Raw genomic sequence first — 19,532 nt, 5'->3', positions numbered from 1 at the left:
GAAAAGCGGAAGAGGATGAGGAAGCAGAAGGAGAAGAAAAAAACTTTTGTCCCACTTTGCTCATGATGCAATCACTGAATAGATCGAACCAATGCGATTACGGCGCTTTTTGGGACCCGCTGTGTATATCTCTCTCTAAATTTTATCACGATTAAAGAGATGCAATAACGTTTTCGGAAATAAATGAGTTCCTCGTCAAGGTGCTCAGATGACGATACAATTCGATTTACAGCGAATACCTGAGAAGCCTAGAGATTTTATTTCCACGGATGATATTTAATTAAAGTCGGATCCTGATTAAATTTACAGCAATCACGATGATACGTTATCAAGAGAAGCGTAATTTAATTTATTACCCGATGAAGAAGTATTACGTTATAAGTATTACAAAGCAAATAAAATCTCGAAATAAAATCAAAATTTGCATTTTTTTATTGAACAGAATGCCGAGCGCGCGATAGCAATTTTAATTTACGCATTTAAAGCCAGTTTGTCGGGATTTCTCGAGTCCTGCAGTCACGACATTTAATGCCAGATCTTTGCGAGTTAGCTCAGGCTTATGTTGACTGACAATGAAAGAATCTCGCGCGTAGCGCGACCCAATTGCATCGTATAGTTCCTGTCCCGTAAGATTGTTGAATTATAGCGGCTTAAAACGAAACTCAAGCAGAACCGAGAGCAGAAGCGAAAGTGGTCAGAATAATGGAACTCGGTGTTTCAGCGCGCTTGCCGTGTAACATTTATTTCCGTTCGCTTAACTGATCATTCCCCGCTTGCCTGAGGCTGCATTCCGACTTAAACAATCTGTGCTGTCAATTAGTTAGCTGTCAGCTGTCTAGATTGAATTGCGACGAAGAAAGTGAATGGGTCAAGCTGTGTTGGCTTTAGCAAGTAAATATAGCCGCGGTCGGGGCGACTTAATTAATCCACTTTGGACTAATTTCGTCAATTCTGGTATTTGCCTTAAGGAGACGCGCTCCCGAAGGGGACGGAGAAGGAGAGAGAGAGAGAGAAAGGTGGAACGGAAAAACTGCATTTCTTTTCATTTCTTCAAATAGAAACGACGCTGGGTAACGCCGTGTAACTTAATACGCGTGGAATAAGAACGTACCGCGCCAATTTCCCTCTCGGACCTCGTCTCCTTTTAACGCGCACTTCGTCTCAAGCTGCAATTCGCTCTGCACAGCTTTCCTTCGCGGATATATTTCCGACCTCCCTCACAGTTGTCCGTAAAAAGGCAAGCGCGCCTGAGTGCGCCGAAAGTTCGCGTAAAGAACGGCGGCCCTCCATTAACCGTGCGCGGAATCGTCGGCTCTAAACATTCGCAACACGTCTCCGTTCTCGGCAACGTTCTCTCCACCACATCCATTCCCCCGTTCCGGCTGCTATATTCTTCATCGAAAGATGCACGTCGTTCTCGAAGGACAGCGTTTTGTCGTCCAACGATTTGTCGTTCGGGCATTCATGCTCCATTCATCGGGCTCATTCGTCAACCCGGTCACATTTTTCCGTCTTACCGCTTCCTCCCCCGGAGTTGCATCAGCACGCTCACCCTGTCTGGCAATCTTCGCGAACCGAATGTTCGAATCGAAACTCCAAAGCTTGCCCCGTCCGAGATTCGCGTGCGAGTCACGAGACTCGCTCTCGTTTTCGTCAGGTCGACAGAGACCGTGTTCTACTCGCCACTGTGTATCCGTTTTCTTCCATTTTCTTCTTTTTCCTTCAGCCCTTTCTACTTCCGCCTGATACGCTTAATTCCTTCAACTTCAACGCGAAAGAGCTTTTATCCACCCCGAATGGTTTATCCCATTTGTACCGACTACTGCGGCAAACAGGAATAAAATACTGATTAATTTTTACATGTGCTTAAACGCGCATATAATCGCGTATCTGCGGAAACGTTAAGCTTCTTTTTAATCAGTTTTATTTCGGTTGCGCTTGCCGATTTAATGGAAAACGTAAAACATATAAAAAATTGATCTTTTTTCTAGAAAAGTTCGAGAATTAAAAGTCATAAAGAGAAGTGTTATGTCAGCTCGGCAATGATATATGATCGAATTTCTTTTCGCGCCGTCGGCGAGCTCTTATTTGTATCATTTAGACGGAGAACGATCTAAAAATAAAAGATCGAAAGTTTTCTCTCGTTACGGTTGTCTAGACTTCTTTTATTCTCGCGCCTCCATCTGCCCTCGGGTCGTTCTGACCGCTAAAGGTAGATATACACTGATCCCGAGTGAGTGAGCAACAACAAACGCGAATTCAAATTTATTTAAAACTTTCTTTGACGTACGATTCATGAGTCGGAACCGAATGCGAATTCGGACGTAAACGAACGTTTCGTTTCGCTGCAGCATTCGTATCTTCCGAATGTTAATTGCGAAAATCCGCGTTTGCACTCGATATATCCCCATCTCAATGTTTCAATATCGCTTTTATAACAGAATCCCAATGTGGGGGAGACCAAGGCTATATTGGCTGCAGGAGTATGTTGCTCATGTGCTGTTTTTTAGTAGTCATCTTGAGAGAAACAGTGGATAAAAAATAGCAAAATTGTTTTTCTAGAATCTGAAAGAACCATTTCGCAGTTTACTAAAAATTAGTACATGAACAATATACCCCTGGAGCCATATAGCCCCTGTCTCCCCTACATATATTTACTATTGAGGTTTCTTCGGTTTCCTATATATTTAATACTGCGCACACATTCATGAACGAATTTTGCAATTACGAATAAATTACTTGAATAAAATTATCGGCAAGATGTCAATTCTTTTTCTTACAATAAAATAAATCCTTATTCTTCGGCCCGCAGATAGGCCTTTTTCAGTGCGAGAGGATCATCTTTCTTATAATAAATATTTATTACATTGAATATAGCGTAAATATAAATGTATAAATGTTAAAATGTAAAAATATATAAAAAGTAAGATAAAATAACGCGAAGTAATATAACATAAAATAGACAAGTATAGGTGTGTAAAAGATGAAGGAATAAAATATTGTATTACACAGAAATCCATCCGAAGCCACAAGGCAGAGATTAAATAAATATCTATCTATATTGCATTAAATATATTAACTTTTTTTCCTATCTTCTTTCTAAATTAAAGCATTTCTTATATAACAATTAAACCCGCAACAGTAGGTACATGTTTGCGCGCGACGGGATGGTGTTAGTTAAATTGTCTATCTCTGTGGAAGCAATGCACATTTACGATTGTGCGCGGAGTCGGTGGCTGAAGATGGCAAATACTCCGAGAAGAACCGACAGAGATGGAGAAGAAATCCACCTGGGTAACCACTGCGTGCTGGAAGGAAGTATGTCAAACTGTTACGCCACAATACATCCTAATGACGCCGGCTTCGCGGAGGATTTTGCCGAAGCATCTCCCTTTGCTCGACCATTCTTTTGGATTGTCTACCGCATCTGTCTGAGCCACTTCTCCGTCACTTGTCTGGTTACCCGAGCGAGTTCTGGCCGCGGCGCGGGCGATGTTGTTTTTCGATGTTCTCTCGAGGGCGCGGAGGTTGCTATTGCATTTTCGCCCCCTGCTTTCTGGCGAAATAGCACGTTCGAGGTGTTTGCGCGAGAATTGAAGGATTTTGCGTAGCTTTGAAACTCCGACCGAACTCGGGCGAAAGCGATACACGAATGGATAAATGGCTGGATAAATATTTCGCTGAACAGTCGATCAAATATCGTGCGAAAGTAAATATTGGTTTTTATATTGATTTCATAAAATGGAATCAATCGCTTTACACAATTAATAGAGAATTTGTTCCGTTTAAATTTAATTTAAATTTATTTAATTTAAATAAAAATTTGATAAATACATAATATGATTAATATAAACTCGTATCGTGCTGTTTCCTTATCTCATCGTTTCCGAGGCGAGACTCTTCTAATGATTCACAATTGTATTTGAAGAGATTGACATCTTTCTAGAGAAACGCAGGAAACGGCGTGGACTTCTTTTTAGCGAGATGAAACTGTGTGCATAAATATAAATGAGTTTCTCGGGCAGGATGACTTATTGTCCTTGTCGCGCTATCTCGGTCTTTGCGAGTCGTGCTATCAGATTTATTTTCAGACGGTCTAATTGCCCTTCATTAAATTCACTTCTAGTCCCGCCGGTTCCGTCCGCTTCCGTTGTCTGTCATTCCTAAAAGCTATTGTGCAGAATTTCTTTTTTTATTATTAAATTTGTCTCCCGCTCCCGCAGGGGCTTATTGTTCAAGGTTGCCTCCTGGCTGTACGCCGAGCTTCCACGCTGTCTTACTTTAATGCGCATTCAGATACCGCTCGTCGCGCCGTTGCGACTACGTCGTTTTCTCTTATCTTCGCGAATTATGTAAATCGCCCGTTCGGGCTTTCCCAGGTTTTTCTTAGGCACACGCATACGCCTTATTGTGGCTACAGCGGAACGCCTAGGAGTTTAAATTTGCTTTAGTGACAGTTTGATGGCAGAATCATCTCGATATTCCGCTACTTTACAGTGGGATTAGAGAGTCGAGTCTTTCTTCTCTAATTCCCTTTACAGTCTTACTTATACAAAGTTACGCTATTCTATTATTCAACTAATTTCCTATCCTTTGTTATTTTATTTAATTAATTTTGTTAACAAAGTCATTAAAAATTTATTACGAGTTTATCAATCCATTCTCGACTCTGAAATCCCTTCAAATGCAATTGTTCGCAAATCGCGTTGTATTCCGCGTTTGTAGAAATAGAATTTACAGTGCGTAACGACGGAACGAAAAGTTCTTCCGCATCTTCAAACTGCACAGCTCGCTAAAGTGTTTAACAATCGGGGGCATTAAGGCCAAATGTGACGTATTGTAGTAACCAAGTCGATATTTTAATCTTCGCGACCCGACTACCACCCGTGACGCCGCCCGGATCGTCCCGGTGTCTGGAATAAAAGACGCGGGACGAGGAGCGAGCGAAGGAGGGAACACGGGAAACGTGTAAAGGGTGGAAAACAAGCGACCGAAATGGAAGAGCGACTCTCGATGGGGAGTGTAAAAAGGGGGTGGGCGACTCAGCCGCAACCTGTCGAAGGGTTATCGCGGATAGATAGTAAGATTTATGGCGTGAAGAGAGAAAGGGAAGTGTTTCCGCGTGCGAGAGAGGCGAGATTACATTGCAAATAATCGAGCTCTCGTAAAATCTAATATCCAAACAACGTTATCCGCGAGATTTATCTTATATCGCGTCTGCGATTCTCCCAGGTGCCCTTTTACCCAGAATTACGATTGATCATATCTGCCGGCGGAGCCGATTTAACCATTTCGGGAGGAAACCACCGAAATTTTAAACAAAAAAATTGAAACAATTCTCGTAACAAAGGGTGCAAGATAAAAGCGGGATAAAACGTATGCGTGGCACGTAACGCAAAAATCCGCACAACAACAATCCCCCTTAGGCAACAAAAGGGGCAAACAATGTACTAACAGGGAATACAGTGCGGCGTGGTCCGGCAAGATAAAAGGGGCGAGGAAAACGAGTAGAGAGCCGCGAACACAAATGCAAGCGCGCAAAAACAAATAATGGCAATCAAGTGTATCCGTTGCAAGCAATATCGAACTGTGGAAGGTGCAAGAGAGGGTCGTTGAAGATTCATCGTTTTCACATACGTTTGAGTGTCGGCGCGCTGCGAGCAACATCGCAGCGAAACACGTTGCGACTGACGCATAAGCCTTTTTTTCTATGTGTACGTAACATTGAGGGACAACACGTACACATACATCTTTTTGGGATCTCCACACAATCGTGATACGAATGCGAGCGACCGACACCGTTCGTCGTTCTAGAAGCCATAATTCAAGCTTTAAAATATCGTGAATCATAGCGGGAACGTAATGCTGACGTTTTTCAACGAAAGCTTCGAAACTTGACGCAGCTAACTCTCCGAACGGAAAAGCAAAAAGATTGGCAGCGGGGAAAAAAATCGAAAAATAAAACGTACCTACCTCAGGAGATTCGGGCGTCTCGGTAGGATCGCTGCGCGAGCAGTTTCACGTTGAACTTTACTTCCGGTGGGGGAAAAAAACGTGAGAGATTCCTTAGCTCGCATTTGCATGCTAATGAACGGCTAATCGCCGTAACGTTTCTTCGTCGGCCCTTATCGGACAGGCAACGTTACGAGCGGGTAAACGAGGGGAAGGGGTGATTTATTTTCGCGTAATCCTCCGGTGTGGTACGCCCAAGGCGGATCGACGTGAAAACGTGAACGCCACGCGTTGCATCCCCCCTAATATCGAGACGTGCTTTTCGGGGGCCATAAATCCATACGGATGTTTCGGCCAAATATATATATGTACAATACATGCAGCCGCCGGAAGTGTACATTACTTGATAAGCGAAATCACGATGTTCATTATTTTCTTGGCCGCGAGCCAGTATCGATTCGTCAAATGAGAAAATATCAATAGCAAATAATAGCCGAGAATATATTTACACTAGATACCAATAGGACCTTCAATAGAACACACACTGATAATTATAACTTTAATTAAATTATGCACAATAATTGTAATTAATTATAATTATAATTAATTATTTTCGGTGATTGCATTGACAGCTAGGCCATTTCCGCAGACGCGTTCTCATACAGCCATTTGATATCGATTGGTCGAAACGATCGGACGGTCGCTGGGCTAAATAATTTACTAATTACTGTAACGATCGTCCGATTGTAATTTCCCTCGGCCGTATTAGGGAAACGACGACCGAGACGCCGACCGAGAACAGCGACGAGACGTCACTTTAGATTCTACCTCGGCGACGGCATTTTTTTCCAAGCTTCTATTTCCCATTTCCTCGGGCGAGGCGCGGCACCTTCCCTTCTGACTTTCGTCGGAAACGGACTCACTCCGGTGATTTCCACCGAGGAAAAGTGACAAATATCTGCCTATCTGCCGTGTTTCCGCGCTGCGAAAATATACCTTGGCACTTAGCTCGTTTTATCGCAGTACACGAGTACAAATATAAAGATATCACGTCAGTATGTTATCTGTATAAACATACAGATAACATGTCAAGTGATTTATCGATCGTTTCATTGATTTCTGAGATAATAACAATTGCGCGTTACGAAGTTTATTTTTACACACATTTTTCAGACTTTTATATATCTTATATAATTTTATTGCTATAATATATATTTCATATTGGTATAAAATATAAGTACAAAAATAAAATCCACAATTGTGATAAACGGAAGAGAATGATTCCTTCTAGAAAAATAAATTGAAATTATATAACAATTTATATTATTTCAGACGAGATTGTCCAAGAAAATCTAGTTTGAAGATTGAAACATAGATGATATTTTGTTTTCATTTAACTTTACGTGTAGAATCTTCAGAGATCTTTATTGACGAATTTACCTCGACGTTATCAAAGCTTGAAATGTTCAAAGCATTCAATATTGAAATTTTAGTCTAAAAGTGATTTTATTATGAAATGTATTTTTATATTTTAATTAATAACATATTTTATTTGAGAGAAATGTTCTTCATATTTTTAACATATAAATACTCTTTCAATAATTTATTACTGCATACATTTTCGATTTTTTATTTATAATTTATTCATATTTTAATAGTTGTCGTGTTAAAATGACATGTAATATAAAGTCTTCTTATGCTATCTAAATGTAAAAAAAGGAGAGATAAATTTGTGATTTTTCAAAGCCAATTTCTAAAAAAAAAATCTTGTATGAAAAATTTTGTCCTACAATCTCAATTTCTATTTTCAATCTTCCTTCCCTTTATTTCCTTCCGTCCCACGATTACTGATCCTGTATTTGAATACTGGAATACGAAAAAAAATCAGTTTTTACACAAGCGCGCAATTTGCGAAAGACGCGCGCAGCGGAATCGATCCTCTCAAATTGTAGAAAAGCAGTTCGGTGCTTAGGGTAAGCCTCTTTCATACGGAATTCAGATTTCGCGGACGGACAAAAGACGCCGCTGCTCGACAGTCATCGGACGGACGGAGATTACAAACGGAGTTCGGTAACGCATTCTAAGCCGCATTCTCTGTAGTTGTAATGACTACTCATTAGTGTAACCGAACCGGACCGAAGCTGAGTGAAACAAGTTGGTTGATGCTCGCGCGAGCGAGTTAGTAATATCGCGTGTAACAATGTTGTTTGCAATGCCAGATGTTGCTGCATTGTCTCTCACGTTAAATGCCAAAGTGCTGCTTCGCGGTACTCCGCACGCGATCGCGAAGCGAAACAGAAACGCGAGGCAAAGATCTTCGACGATCCTTTTCTTGGAGTTTGACGTTTTCGACGAGATGCCTTGCTCGTTGCCTCAATAGAGCGTCATCGAACGAGATACTGTTAGTGGTAACAACATAAATGGTCGTACTGGTATCAGACGCAAACATTTCTCAGGAAGCAATTCTCCTAGTGCAGCATCACAATTCCAATTCAATTTCGGGAAGGATCTGGTGAATTCGATTCTCGCTCGCGTCTGTTTGCTTCGATTTCGTACAAATCGTACTAGTACAATTGACCGCTGTGTGCAATAAATAATAGGGTAGAATGATTGTTTCCCTCGTCAGCCACTCCGTCTCCGTTTCCTTTCGTCTCGGTTTCCTTCCTTCGCCGCTCGCGAGAAAGTCGCCTAAACGTCAAAACGTTCTTACTTACTAATAAGCAGACACAAGGGCGAAATATCTTTAGAAACGAAAAAGAATGAGCCCCGAGGATAACTTCCCCGGCAGAGAGAAGAAAAATAATATTTGCCGTACTTTTGCCCTCCGGGAATCCCTACGCGATCCCGGTGAAAATCCAGCGACGGAGCGAGAGATGAAATAACAAACTCGACGTGGAAAGACGTCGGTTTCTCTCGTCGCGCTTCATTGGCGATTATTCGGATCGTATACGTTTTGAAGAAACTGTTAATAGAAATTACGACCAAAATTTCACGAAATTTGCCGCTTTCGGTATTTTTTATATGTAATAAAAAATCTTTACACTGCGCGAAGCGTAAAGATATATGCATGTGACAGAGATTTGCGTCATAGATTTAATTAGTTTTTCTGTTTGTTGCACACAGGTGTTCGACAAACATAATCGTGGGTATATCACTGCGTCGGACCTTAGAGCGGTACTGCAATGTCTGGGAGAGGATCTTTCCGAGGAGGAGAGTAAGTCTTAGTAGATATTAACGCATTCACTCACCGATGGCCCATGGCGATGAACGTGATGCGATTACGCGGATATAACGTGTGTCGACGTTCTCTCTGTCTTTCTCTTTCGCTTCAGATATACTTTCGACAAGAGAAACTTTAACCATAAAAGCTAAAGCAGGCTATTTCCACCTAAATTGGTATACCTAAGGCCAATTGATTCTCGGGAAGAGCAACTTTGTGTTGCGGAGCTGGGCATTACACGGATAAATTTCTATTTAATCCGGAAAGTTCTATTTTTAACTATCTTTTAATTTAATGCCATGAACATGAACAGAATTTTGTTCGTTAATCACGTTATTGTTAATGATATTGCAGATCGTGATTGCTTAAATAAATTAATGCAATTTCGCAATTTTACAAAAGTAATCGGATTTTAATTATTCCTAGGCAGTACTTTAAAACATTAAAATTAATGGCCGTTTCGGGTCTGTTGACTTGACTTGAAAATTAATCAGATTGCAGTTTTATTTTATCTGAACAAAACGGTGTTTTTATTTATAAGAATATTTTTATCTGAAATATATCGCATAAAATAATGATCATATTTTCTCCTTCCTTAAAAATAATGTTATATATTTTAGGTAGAAGAATGTATTATTTGTGTGCCGTGTGTACAAATGTATTATTCCTAATGTAAAGAACATTTTTTAAGGATTTTTCCAGCCTCATATACATATCATATTATTTCTAAGAAAAGAGAAAATACGATCTTCTCCTTCGGTTATCGTAATTTCTGCTTTTGGAATATTATTTGCACACTTGCCCCTCGTTTATTCTCGGAGATTTAAGTTCCCTAATTCCGCATGTTGACGCACGCTCATCGCAAATCTAGATTCGCGCGTCTTTAGCCACACCATCCCACGATTATTTCTCGTTGCGAAAACGTCAGCTCGTCACCCGCATCCGTGCCAATCGAGTATGTTTGCGCAAATAAAACGAGCAACGGCTGAATCACCCGTGCCATCATAAACGTCCCGTCGAGACAAATTTGTCACCAATACCAACATGATTATTACCGTAGGATTCTCGTGTCCAACCATGTTGTATTAGCTACCAGCTAAGTACCAATTAGTGAGTAATAAATTGTATCGAAAGAACGTTGGTGCTATTCGAGATCGATGATAAATCTTTAGTATGATACATTCAAGCCGAATTTACTTTAACTGAGAATAAATTTGCTTTAACAGGATCTGTGCTATTGCGCATTGCACGGTTCTTCGAAACGCGATTTGTACTTAACACGATCTGCAACCAATTGCAAATCAAGATATAAATCTGCTCAGACGTCAGGTATTAATCGCGATGCGATAATCGGGTTGACCACCTTGCACATTTGTGGACCGCAATGTACATACAGCATCTGTCGCGTTGCTTTTCTGCGAGCGTTAACAGCGATGCTGTGCATTCGACATTTGAAGAATGACGTTTCGATCGGCGGGCACATACGGGCGCCTACAAGCACGCTAATGTTAATAAACCGCGGGTAAAAATGGAGCCGCGCTACCACGGGCTACGCCAGAAAATACGAGTAAGAAAAACCTCGCGTTTTGCGTTACGCATACGTATTATGTTTTTTTTCCTTCCTCTTTTATCCGTCTTCCGATCTTAATTATTGCGGCGCGTTTGTATTTCAAATTTTCATCTCGCGATGAAACGCGCAACGAAAGCGCGTTTTAAAGAAGCGTTTACAGAAATAATTAGCTATCCGGGAGGAAATACGGTTTGTTGTTGCGCGATATAATTGCGCCCAGTTAATTAACGCTCCAAGAAAAACGAACGGGAGGCAGGGGACACGGAAAATGTGATCTCAACGCGACTATTAATTCAGATATGATTTGATCATTATCGCGTTGAAAAACTGTTGACGTTATCGGGAAGTTGGAATACGAGTTCTTGTGCGTCCGCCAAGCGAGCGTTAATTCATAGCTGGATACGAAGGAAGAAGTAATTTCAGCGCCGAAAGCGTCAGCGAAACGTGAAACATGTACATCATCTAGTGCTGCTTATATCGATTGATTTGATAATCTGGCTCTAGCACGAACGGACGATCGACACAAGTTTCTTGATTGGCCGTAATCAGTTTAAACTAAATCGCGCAATGTTCGATGGACAAGTGTCCCACAATTGGCGGAATTACAGTTTATAAAGTACACTACGACTATTGCTATGCCATACGTAACATTGTGCCTCTTTGTCGGGCGAGTATAGTTCAGATAATATCAAAATCTATCACTATATCGAAATGTGTTTCTTTACAGAGAGCCAATTGTTTTTCTAAATCCGTCTATCGCAAAACCTAAAACGAAAAAAAAACTAGGAGATTACTGTGTTAAATGATTCCGTAAATGGAAACAAAATGTCAGGAATGGAGAAAGCCAAAATATTACATTTGTTTCAAAGTGTTTGATAGAAGTCACACAATTTTAGATTTAAGAGAGATACTAAAAGTTCAGAAAGTTATTTGTTAGACTGGAAGCGATCGTAATTATTACGCTTGTAATTATTTTGCGCAAGAATGGGGACCTGACGGCATCTAATGAGAAATTAAATTCTCTTATTAGTGAAAATTTTAATTTCGAAAATTTCAAGAAAGCATTCGAGGGGAAGTCCTCGAATGCCAGCGTGGTACCGTAACGGATCGTTATGCCGTCTTCATTCCTTTTCGTAGCAATAAATTCTACGTGGAAATAATGCGTGGTATATCGGCAATATCTTTCTCAGCATCGCTCTCGGCACTCGTGATGCGAATTAATCCCGTCGCTCAACGCAGCAAAGATATATTAACTGAATTACTGCAGGGAATATAGGCGCATTTTTCTATGCAAGAAGCCGTGATAGGAATACCCGTTTGAATTCGCATTTGGATTCGACACGCCTTTTAATCTTGTTTGAAATATATCGCATATTTTGCCTAAACGTCCAATCACGGCCGACAGCGAATAAAAATGGGAAGCACGAGAAAATTTAGCTTGTTAAATGTCCCAGAATAAGTGCCTACCAATCTTCCTTCTACATATATTAACGAGTCATTTAGTAGATAAACCTGAAAATAAAAAAAAAAACAATCTAAACCGCTAAGCTATAAATTGTTCTTTCTTTTTTGCTTTCAGTCGAAGATATGATTAAAGAAGTGGATGTGGACGGGGACGGTCGAATTGATTTCTACGGTAAGATTTCTTCCACCTTGTATACTGCACGGTTTCGTGAAAACGCAGGGATAAAAGGCTAAAAAAGAAATTTCAATTTCTATTCCTGCACGATCCATCCTTGAAATGATCGATGGAGTCATATCTAAAAGAGGATTGTAGGAGAACGTAACGGAAGAATAAGAGTTGTTCAAAAGATTACAGAAGAAACGAAACGTGTACGACTTGTTCTTCTCTTTCTCTCGCAATATTATCCAACCATTAAATTCTCTTTGTTTGAATATTCAAAAAGGGAATAACGCGCGATATGCGAAGTCTTGTTGTTCCGATATTTGATATTTATTTAATCTTTTCTTTGTTTGCGTGATTTCAGAATTCGTTCATGCTCTCGGCGAGCCGGGAATCGACGAGGACGAGGAGGACGACGACGAGGACCTGCAATCTCCGCTCTTCTAAGATCACGTTTATTCTCACCTCTCTGTTAGATAAGCCGTACCGATACGGGCAAAAAGCGATGTGCAATCTCGCTTCGAAATACTCTTTCTCTCGGGTTTCGCAATTCCGAAACGCGCGTGCGATTGACAAACGGAACGAGGCTCGACTTCGACTTCGTGAAACCCGTTTCACGTTCAATTCTCTCTCATCCTTATTCTCAAATTTCGAATCAAATTTTAATGCTGGAAAACGCGAAGGTCTCGCTAAGCGCATTGTGAATATATAGATTTAAAACAAAAAAAAACTAATAAAAAATCTGCACCGAGCTATCGTTATCTGCGAATCATCGCGAGTACAGCACGAACTTGCATTTTCGATGTATACTAAACACACGTCATACGCGAACCGAGACCCCCGTCGATCGGGGGATTTTCGATAAAATCACGAGTTTCATGACTCGATGGCTCGTGAGACTTGATTTAATTAACGGTCTCCAGTCGTCCGCTGATGAACGTGCAACATGTGAATCTTTTAGACCGTGAAATATTTCAATTCTAAAAAAAATACGTATAACTCTACGCGAATTCAATGATTTCACCTCACATGATTTACGTGGATAAAAAAATTCGTTCGAAAGAAGAACGGTTCTCTCTAAAAAATAAAATAAAAATTCCAGTTGCAAGGTAAATCGAGTAAAGTACAAGATTGCGAGGAGCGATTCTTTCGTTGGTGCACGTTCAAGAAGAGACGGCGATAACCGTCACCGAGATATTACGAGGCAGTTGGTAACGAGCCGGTGAAATTTCGCCGCGCTGGACAAGAGTGATAAGGGCCCCTGGCGACGCGCCATAAGTTCGCTAAAACGTCGGATAAATCATCAGCGGTCGACTATACGACTTTTATCTCGGAAAACGGAAGTTATTCGGAAAGTGAAGCCCGTGTCCCTCCGGGCACGCTGCATGGGTACGCGATATTCCTCATCGGGACGCGGGAGACGAGCATCAAGTACGAGGGAGAGACGTTAAAAACTGATTGAGAAATAGAGATAACTCGTTTCGCACGTATTCTCGATCCTAACGCTTTGATATCAGAAGACGACGCGGCTTCTATGTACCGACTTATTACCCTTTTCCGAGTCTCTCGATGCCGCACTGGGGCGACTTAAGATGTAAGATCGATTAGACCGTAATGAATTCCGTCTCGTATGTGGACTTTTCTCCTCGATTTTACTCTCGTCTAATACTAGATAACGTTACATTCTATTTAAAGTTAATCTTAAGAGGAAAACGGACGCGCCGCGACTTCTCCGCGGATACGCGCCGAATGCATGCGTCGCGATGGCGCGATCGCCCGAGCGAGCGAGCGGGAAGGGAAAAGAATGGACCGAAGGATCGTTTACGTCGCTCGCTCAATCCCGACGATCCGCAATTACCGTGCCGAATCGATGGATCTCTCGCCACGATTCTCTCGCCCAAAAGTTATTCCGGCGACCAGCGGGCGGAACTCTACATCGATCTTCGCTCGCTTTTGCCCTCCTCGTATTACGTACCTTAAACGACTATATCACTGTTACGCCAATAACAAAGCCGCACGCTGTTTCAAATATTTTAAAGGATTTAATAAATCGCTAAAAAATATATGGCCTCGGCTGTTAGGTTTATTTAATCCCCTGCGGCGTCCACTTCCTAAAATAAGACGTCCTTCAAGATTTCTATTCCCCATTACTCTATCGATTTTTCGATTCATTTAATCGAGTTAGTCTAAATATTGAAATTCTCGCAGTTTTATTTGGCACTATGTACTAACGATGTTACTGTGATTAATTATTAATCACAGAAAATAATGAAATCTTTTTTTTTCTGATTTTTTTCTTCATTTTTTTTTCTTCAACGTTCATTTTTATTAGCGATAAATAAACTTACATATCTTTACAGTAACAATGTCCCTTTCGTAACTCTCGGAAAATATGAGAATATCTATTCGCGAAGATTCGTGTAGATCAAAACTTCCATCTCGCTTATCGCATTTGGTTGTTAAATTCCGCCTTTCACATCCACGACTCAACGATGAACGAATGAATGAACGAACGAACGAGCGAACACTTTAAAAAAATCAGTACGACGCAAACGGTACGTACATAGCGTAATATCTTATGTCTTATATGATCATCGTCTACGTTGCGTACGTTGTTTCACATGCGATCTACGTACAAGTCTTAAACGTTACTTATAGTACTAACGATTAGCGAGCGTACAACAGCCAAACATGAGAGAAGAAGTGAACAACATAAGACCGCTGCTGCTACAAGTATCATAATCGACATAGCGATCGGCGCTTATCGGTTTATATATTTTATCGGACAACCTTTCGCAAATTTTGATATTGGTTTCTTTCGGACTGTCCTATTTTTTTTTTTTAAGTCCCCTTTTACCATCCGGCCGATCGTCTCTCATTAACTGGTGTTTACGTGGCCCAATTGCGTGCGCCTCCTTTCTCCACCGTAACATTATTTATTTTCTCCGTCTACTTTTTATTACAATTCTAAAATATCTTACGAAATAATCCTTACAAGAATGCTCTCTGTACAAGTGTACAACATTACGCATTTCGTTGCATGATCAAAGCCACGGTATATCAATATCGATTAGCGGATTAATTTGATTTTTTCGCCCATCTCTCATTCTGATAGCATAATTATAATATACAAAAGGACCACGAATCTAGGATTCGTTGATTACCTGACAATCAGTGCGATTTCACACGATTCTTCGTTATCTTCAGACAAAATATAAAATAAATAAATTTATATTTACATCTTTGATGTGACAAAATATAATTTCATCTTTTATATGGAAAATTTAGCGTTTTTATTCCACTGGATTAATTTTTAATTCAATTTAATTTTTTTTATCGATCCTGTCAAACAACGCGCAGTGATTCATCATTATTACTTACTTAAATAAACCGGCGATGTGATCAAACTCTCATCTGCAACTCATTCATCATCTGACATCGGTTAATTCTTCTTGCATCGAAACTAAACTTATCGATCACAGCGAAGATCGAGCTGCATAAACAAAATTACGGTGAAAAAGAGCGCAACTTTATTGTATCACCGTGCTTTCGGCAATGCCAGTTAAGAGCAAAGAGCCTTCGTTTTTGTAGCCTGAAATATCGGAGATCGCTATCCAAATATTTGTCGGATAGAAATGTAAAACATGTTCCTTCCAACAAATCCTTAAATTAATGTTTTGTTACAAGCCTCTCTCGCACTTATCCCATCAACGTGGGAAACAAAACGGTATTAATTTTTCAGACGTGCCTTAGTCACTTCTCAAACGACTCAATGGACTTGTGTGTGTTGCTTGGGAATATTTAGACACTCACACACAAATCCATCTTGATACGCTTTATCCGCGAGAAGCGTTGAATCCTTTACGCGTCGTGTGCGTGCGCGGGTGCCTCTCTTTTTCTCGAAGTAGAAGTTCATGCAGGTGAGAATTGGTCGCAGCCTTTACCTCTCGATGTGGTCCTCTCGGAACAAAACGTTCGATCAAGCTTTTCATCCGAAAGCGGATTAATCGTTGCAACGAATAACGTAATCGCGTCGTCATTTCAATATGACGTCCCCGACAGACCATCTAAAAGACGCATTTATTTGACCGCAAAAAAATGGGCCTGTCAGTCAAGTCGTATCGTCGGGAAGGTCGAAAACACGTAGAAAAGAACTCGATCGATGGAGCCTTGATCGCTTACAAAACTTCTCGATCGCGACTCAATCGCAAGATCGTTAGAGCGATGCCAAAGGCGGTATATCAAATAAAAAGTATAATAGTATATTTGTAAAAAAAGGTATATTCGCGATTCGACTCTTTCTCGCGAGAGAGCGAGGTTTTTTGGCTTGCTCGTGAAAATTCCGTTCTCCTCGCTGCATGACTTCTTCTCTAAGATACGTGACACGTAATATCTGTGTCAGTGTTTAAGCAGCTATCGCTTATCGCGTCTCTCAAGCGTATCGCGTCCCTTAATCGTATACGTGTCTCGGCGGCGGTCCGTTTATCGTTCCGTGCCGAAGATATAGCCCACGAACGACGTGACAATGTACCGCGCGATGCACTGTCAATCATTCTGTCCCTATCAGCTTCGTCGATCAATTATCATCGTGTCGTATCTTCTTGTAAAACTGCCAATCGTGCCAATCAGCTGCCGATACACCTAATTATTCACAATCAAACAATCCCGTCGTAAGCTCAAAGAATTTGTGCTTACATCGTCCCTGCGTTACCGCTGTTTTAAGTAGCATTCTGCCGACCGCGTTATTTTTCTTCAAGAACGTTCATCGAGCTACAGAAAGCAACTGTTCTCACATCCGTTTTTTTCATCGAGCAGTCGACAATTATAATTCACTGCGATTTATCACCTGGATATTTTTCAAAACGCATCGATTATCTCGCTAAGATCTCGCGACGAGCGACGGATACACGCGAATAATGTTCATAGACACGAGGGATTCTCGAAACGTCTTTCTCGAGAAGTCTTCTGCGTTTAAATGCCGCCTGCTATTGTCGCTCAGTTGCCATTCTCGGTGCATTTCTGATCGTTCGCCTTAACGGCGGCGCCTGCGGCCGCAAAGCGTAATCGTCTTCGTCTAAGAGCGAACGTCGATGCCGGACGTCGACGGCGAAGACGCGAGGATGGGACCGCGACACGATCGGGATCCCATCTCGCGATGGGCCCTCCTCAGAGCACAGGCTCCTCGTCAGTCTCGTCATTCTCGTCGGTTTGCTGGGACGAGGAAGCGTTCGCCGAGGGATTCGTCTTGGTCCTCCGATGTCGTTTCTGCTGATTACTAGTGTTACTGCCGCCGTTGTTGCTGCTGCAGCTGCTGCTGCTTATGCTGTTGCTTATGCTGCTGCTTATACTGCTGCTGGTGCTGCTACTTGGACTGTTACCGCCGTTGCCGGTGCATGCCAAATCAAAGGCGATAATTTGTCCATGAGCGGTTATCAAGGGTCGTAGAGCCGTGCGCACGGACCAGTGTAGTCGCGGATACGCGCGTTCCTGTTGAAGCATCAACTCCTTCCTTCTGTTTTGTTTCTGTAACATATCAGTAATAGAAAATCGATAAGAATACATCTTACAAGTAAATAACGATGATAATAATTTTACGTAGAATAGATAAAATAGATGTAGCTTAATACAGATAGCTTAGAAAAAAATTCTACAATTTCTGGGATGTAGATTTTACCTCAGACTGAGTTCGTGAATCCTGCGAGATAGGAAGCTTCTTGCTCTCGGCAAATTGCTTCAATGCCTTCTCTCGCACATAGATAAACGGTCTGACAACCCTGAGATCCTCCCGACGTATATAGTAATGCGCCTTCATGGTTTTCAACATACCACCGTGGAGTACTGAGATGAGGAAGCTCTCCGTGAGATCGTCCAAATGCTGACCGAGCGCCAACACGTTATATCCCTTCTGTTTCGCTAAAGAGTACAATTGCGTCCTAACCGACTTGTCGCAGAAACTGCAGGTTCCGCTGGCAATGCTAGCGTCCAACGGATTCTCGACGTTGATGCTGATCGAGTCCGTCACCTGTTCCTCGTAAAAGTAAGGAATCTCCAGACCCTTCAGATAACTCATTAGTTCCATAGGATCGGAGCCACCCGCGTCGATGGTGGCCGCACCGATCTCGAAGTCAATCCCCTTCGATCTGACGTAAAATCTGTATTGATGTAGAGTATGCAGAAGGGAGAGCGAGTCCTTGCCGATCGCCGACAGGCAGACTAAGACCTTGTCGTTGTCCCGAATCATGTCAAATTCTTGCATAGCTTCCACCGAAGGTTTCCAGATGTTCTTCGGCGGACAGTGCCATTGAGTTCGCGGAAACTCGAGTCTGGACTCGTTATCGTCAAAATTATTCTCCTGACCGTCATCCTCTTCCTCTCGCAGATCACCCGCGCACTCCTCATCCTCCGAGAGATTGTCGTTTTGACGCGTTTGCTGTTTGCCGCCGCACTTGGTCGACAGACTCATCATCGATGTTGTCCTGGGTTTCCGTCCGTGGCTGTGAGCGGAATTGGACTCGGCGCTGCTGCTCCGTTTCAAATCCAGAGAGTCTATCGACTTATCGCTCTCTTGAAAAGACATATTTATACCACTGTCCTGAGAGCTGACGGAGTTCACGGCCGAATAAATCTTCGGCAAGATCTTCCGGGCGTCGCTGATGTCGAGGCCGCCGCGTCCCTCCTGCGAATCATCGTCTACATAATCATCTACGTCGTTCTCCACCTCCTCACCCTCGGTCTTCGAACGAGGGCGGATCAGCTGCTCACTCTCGGATGGCTTCATCACGTAAATCACCGTCTCGTCCGAAGAGCATTCACTGGACATTTTGCTCTCCTGCTGCGACAGCTCGCCGACTTTGCTGATAATCTCGATCGGTCCGCTTTTTCTAGAGCTCGAGAGGCGCGGGGACGCCGACGAGGGAAGCACGATTCTTCCACGATCGGGCGATCCACATCCGCTCGAAGAAACATCCGAAGTGGAGGCGTCTGGCGAGTACCTGTGCAGCCCGTCAACGGCATTTACCATGCACCTGAAAAATCCGCATGAATTTATGATAAGTCGGAAAATTATTTAATTAATACGTTCATACACAATTTACGTAATATCATTAATTATATTTCTATTAAAAATTCTTATATTTTAGATGATAGTACTTTAGTTTATAGTATTA

The 19,532-nt window shown here is 41.9% G+C and overlaps 2 protein-coding genes across 3 annotated transcripts in view; one reads left to right on the top strand and one right to left on the bottom strand.

Annotated features, from left to right (window-relative positions):
• LOC139817093 (uncharacterized) overlaps positions 1-14,429 on the top strand; it is a 55,421-nt gene extending 40,992 nt beyond the window's left edge. For both annotated transcript variants that reach the window (XM_071784905.1, XM_071784904.1), the window contains exons 5-7: positions 9,076-9,166; positions 12,322-12,378; positions 12,731-14,429. In XM_071784905.1, coding sequence (XP_071641006.1) covers positions 9,076-9,166; positions 12,322-12,378; positions 12,731-12,813 — 231 coding nt within the window. In that variant the 3' untranslated portion in view covers positions 12,814-14,429. The remainder of the gene's footprint in view (positions 1-9,075; positions 9,167-12,321; positions 12,379-12,730) is intronic.
• A 238-nt stretch (positions 14,430-14,667) lies between these two features.
• The window catches only part of LOC139817091 (uncharacterized), a 48,364-nt gene continuing 43,499 nt past the window's right edge, over positions 14,668-19,532 (bottom strand). The window contains exons 8-9 of the mRNA XM_071784901.1: positions 18,041-19,391; positions 14,668-17,889 (exon numbers count right to left, since the gene is read on the bottom strand). Of these exons, the coding sequence (XP_071641002.1) occupies positions 17,533-17,889; positions 18,041-19,391 (1,708 nt within the window). The 3' untranslated portion in view covers positions 14,668-17,532. The remainder of the gene's footprint in view (positions 17,890-18,040; positions 19,392-19,532) is intronic.

The sequence above is a fragment of the Temnothorax longispinosus genome, chromosome 8, assembly GCF_030848805.1.
Source record: "Temnothorax longispinosus isolate EJ_2023e chromosome 8, Tlon_JGU_v1, whole genome shotgun sequence".
Lineage (NCBI taxonomy): Eukaryota > Metazoa > Arthropoda > Insecta > Hymenoptera > Formicidae > Temnothorax > Temnothorax longispinosus.
Note: the sequence above shows the minus strand (reverse complement) of the source record. Positions and strands in the feature narration are given on the sequence as shown.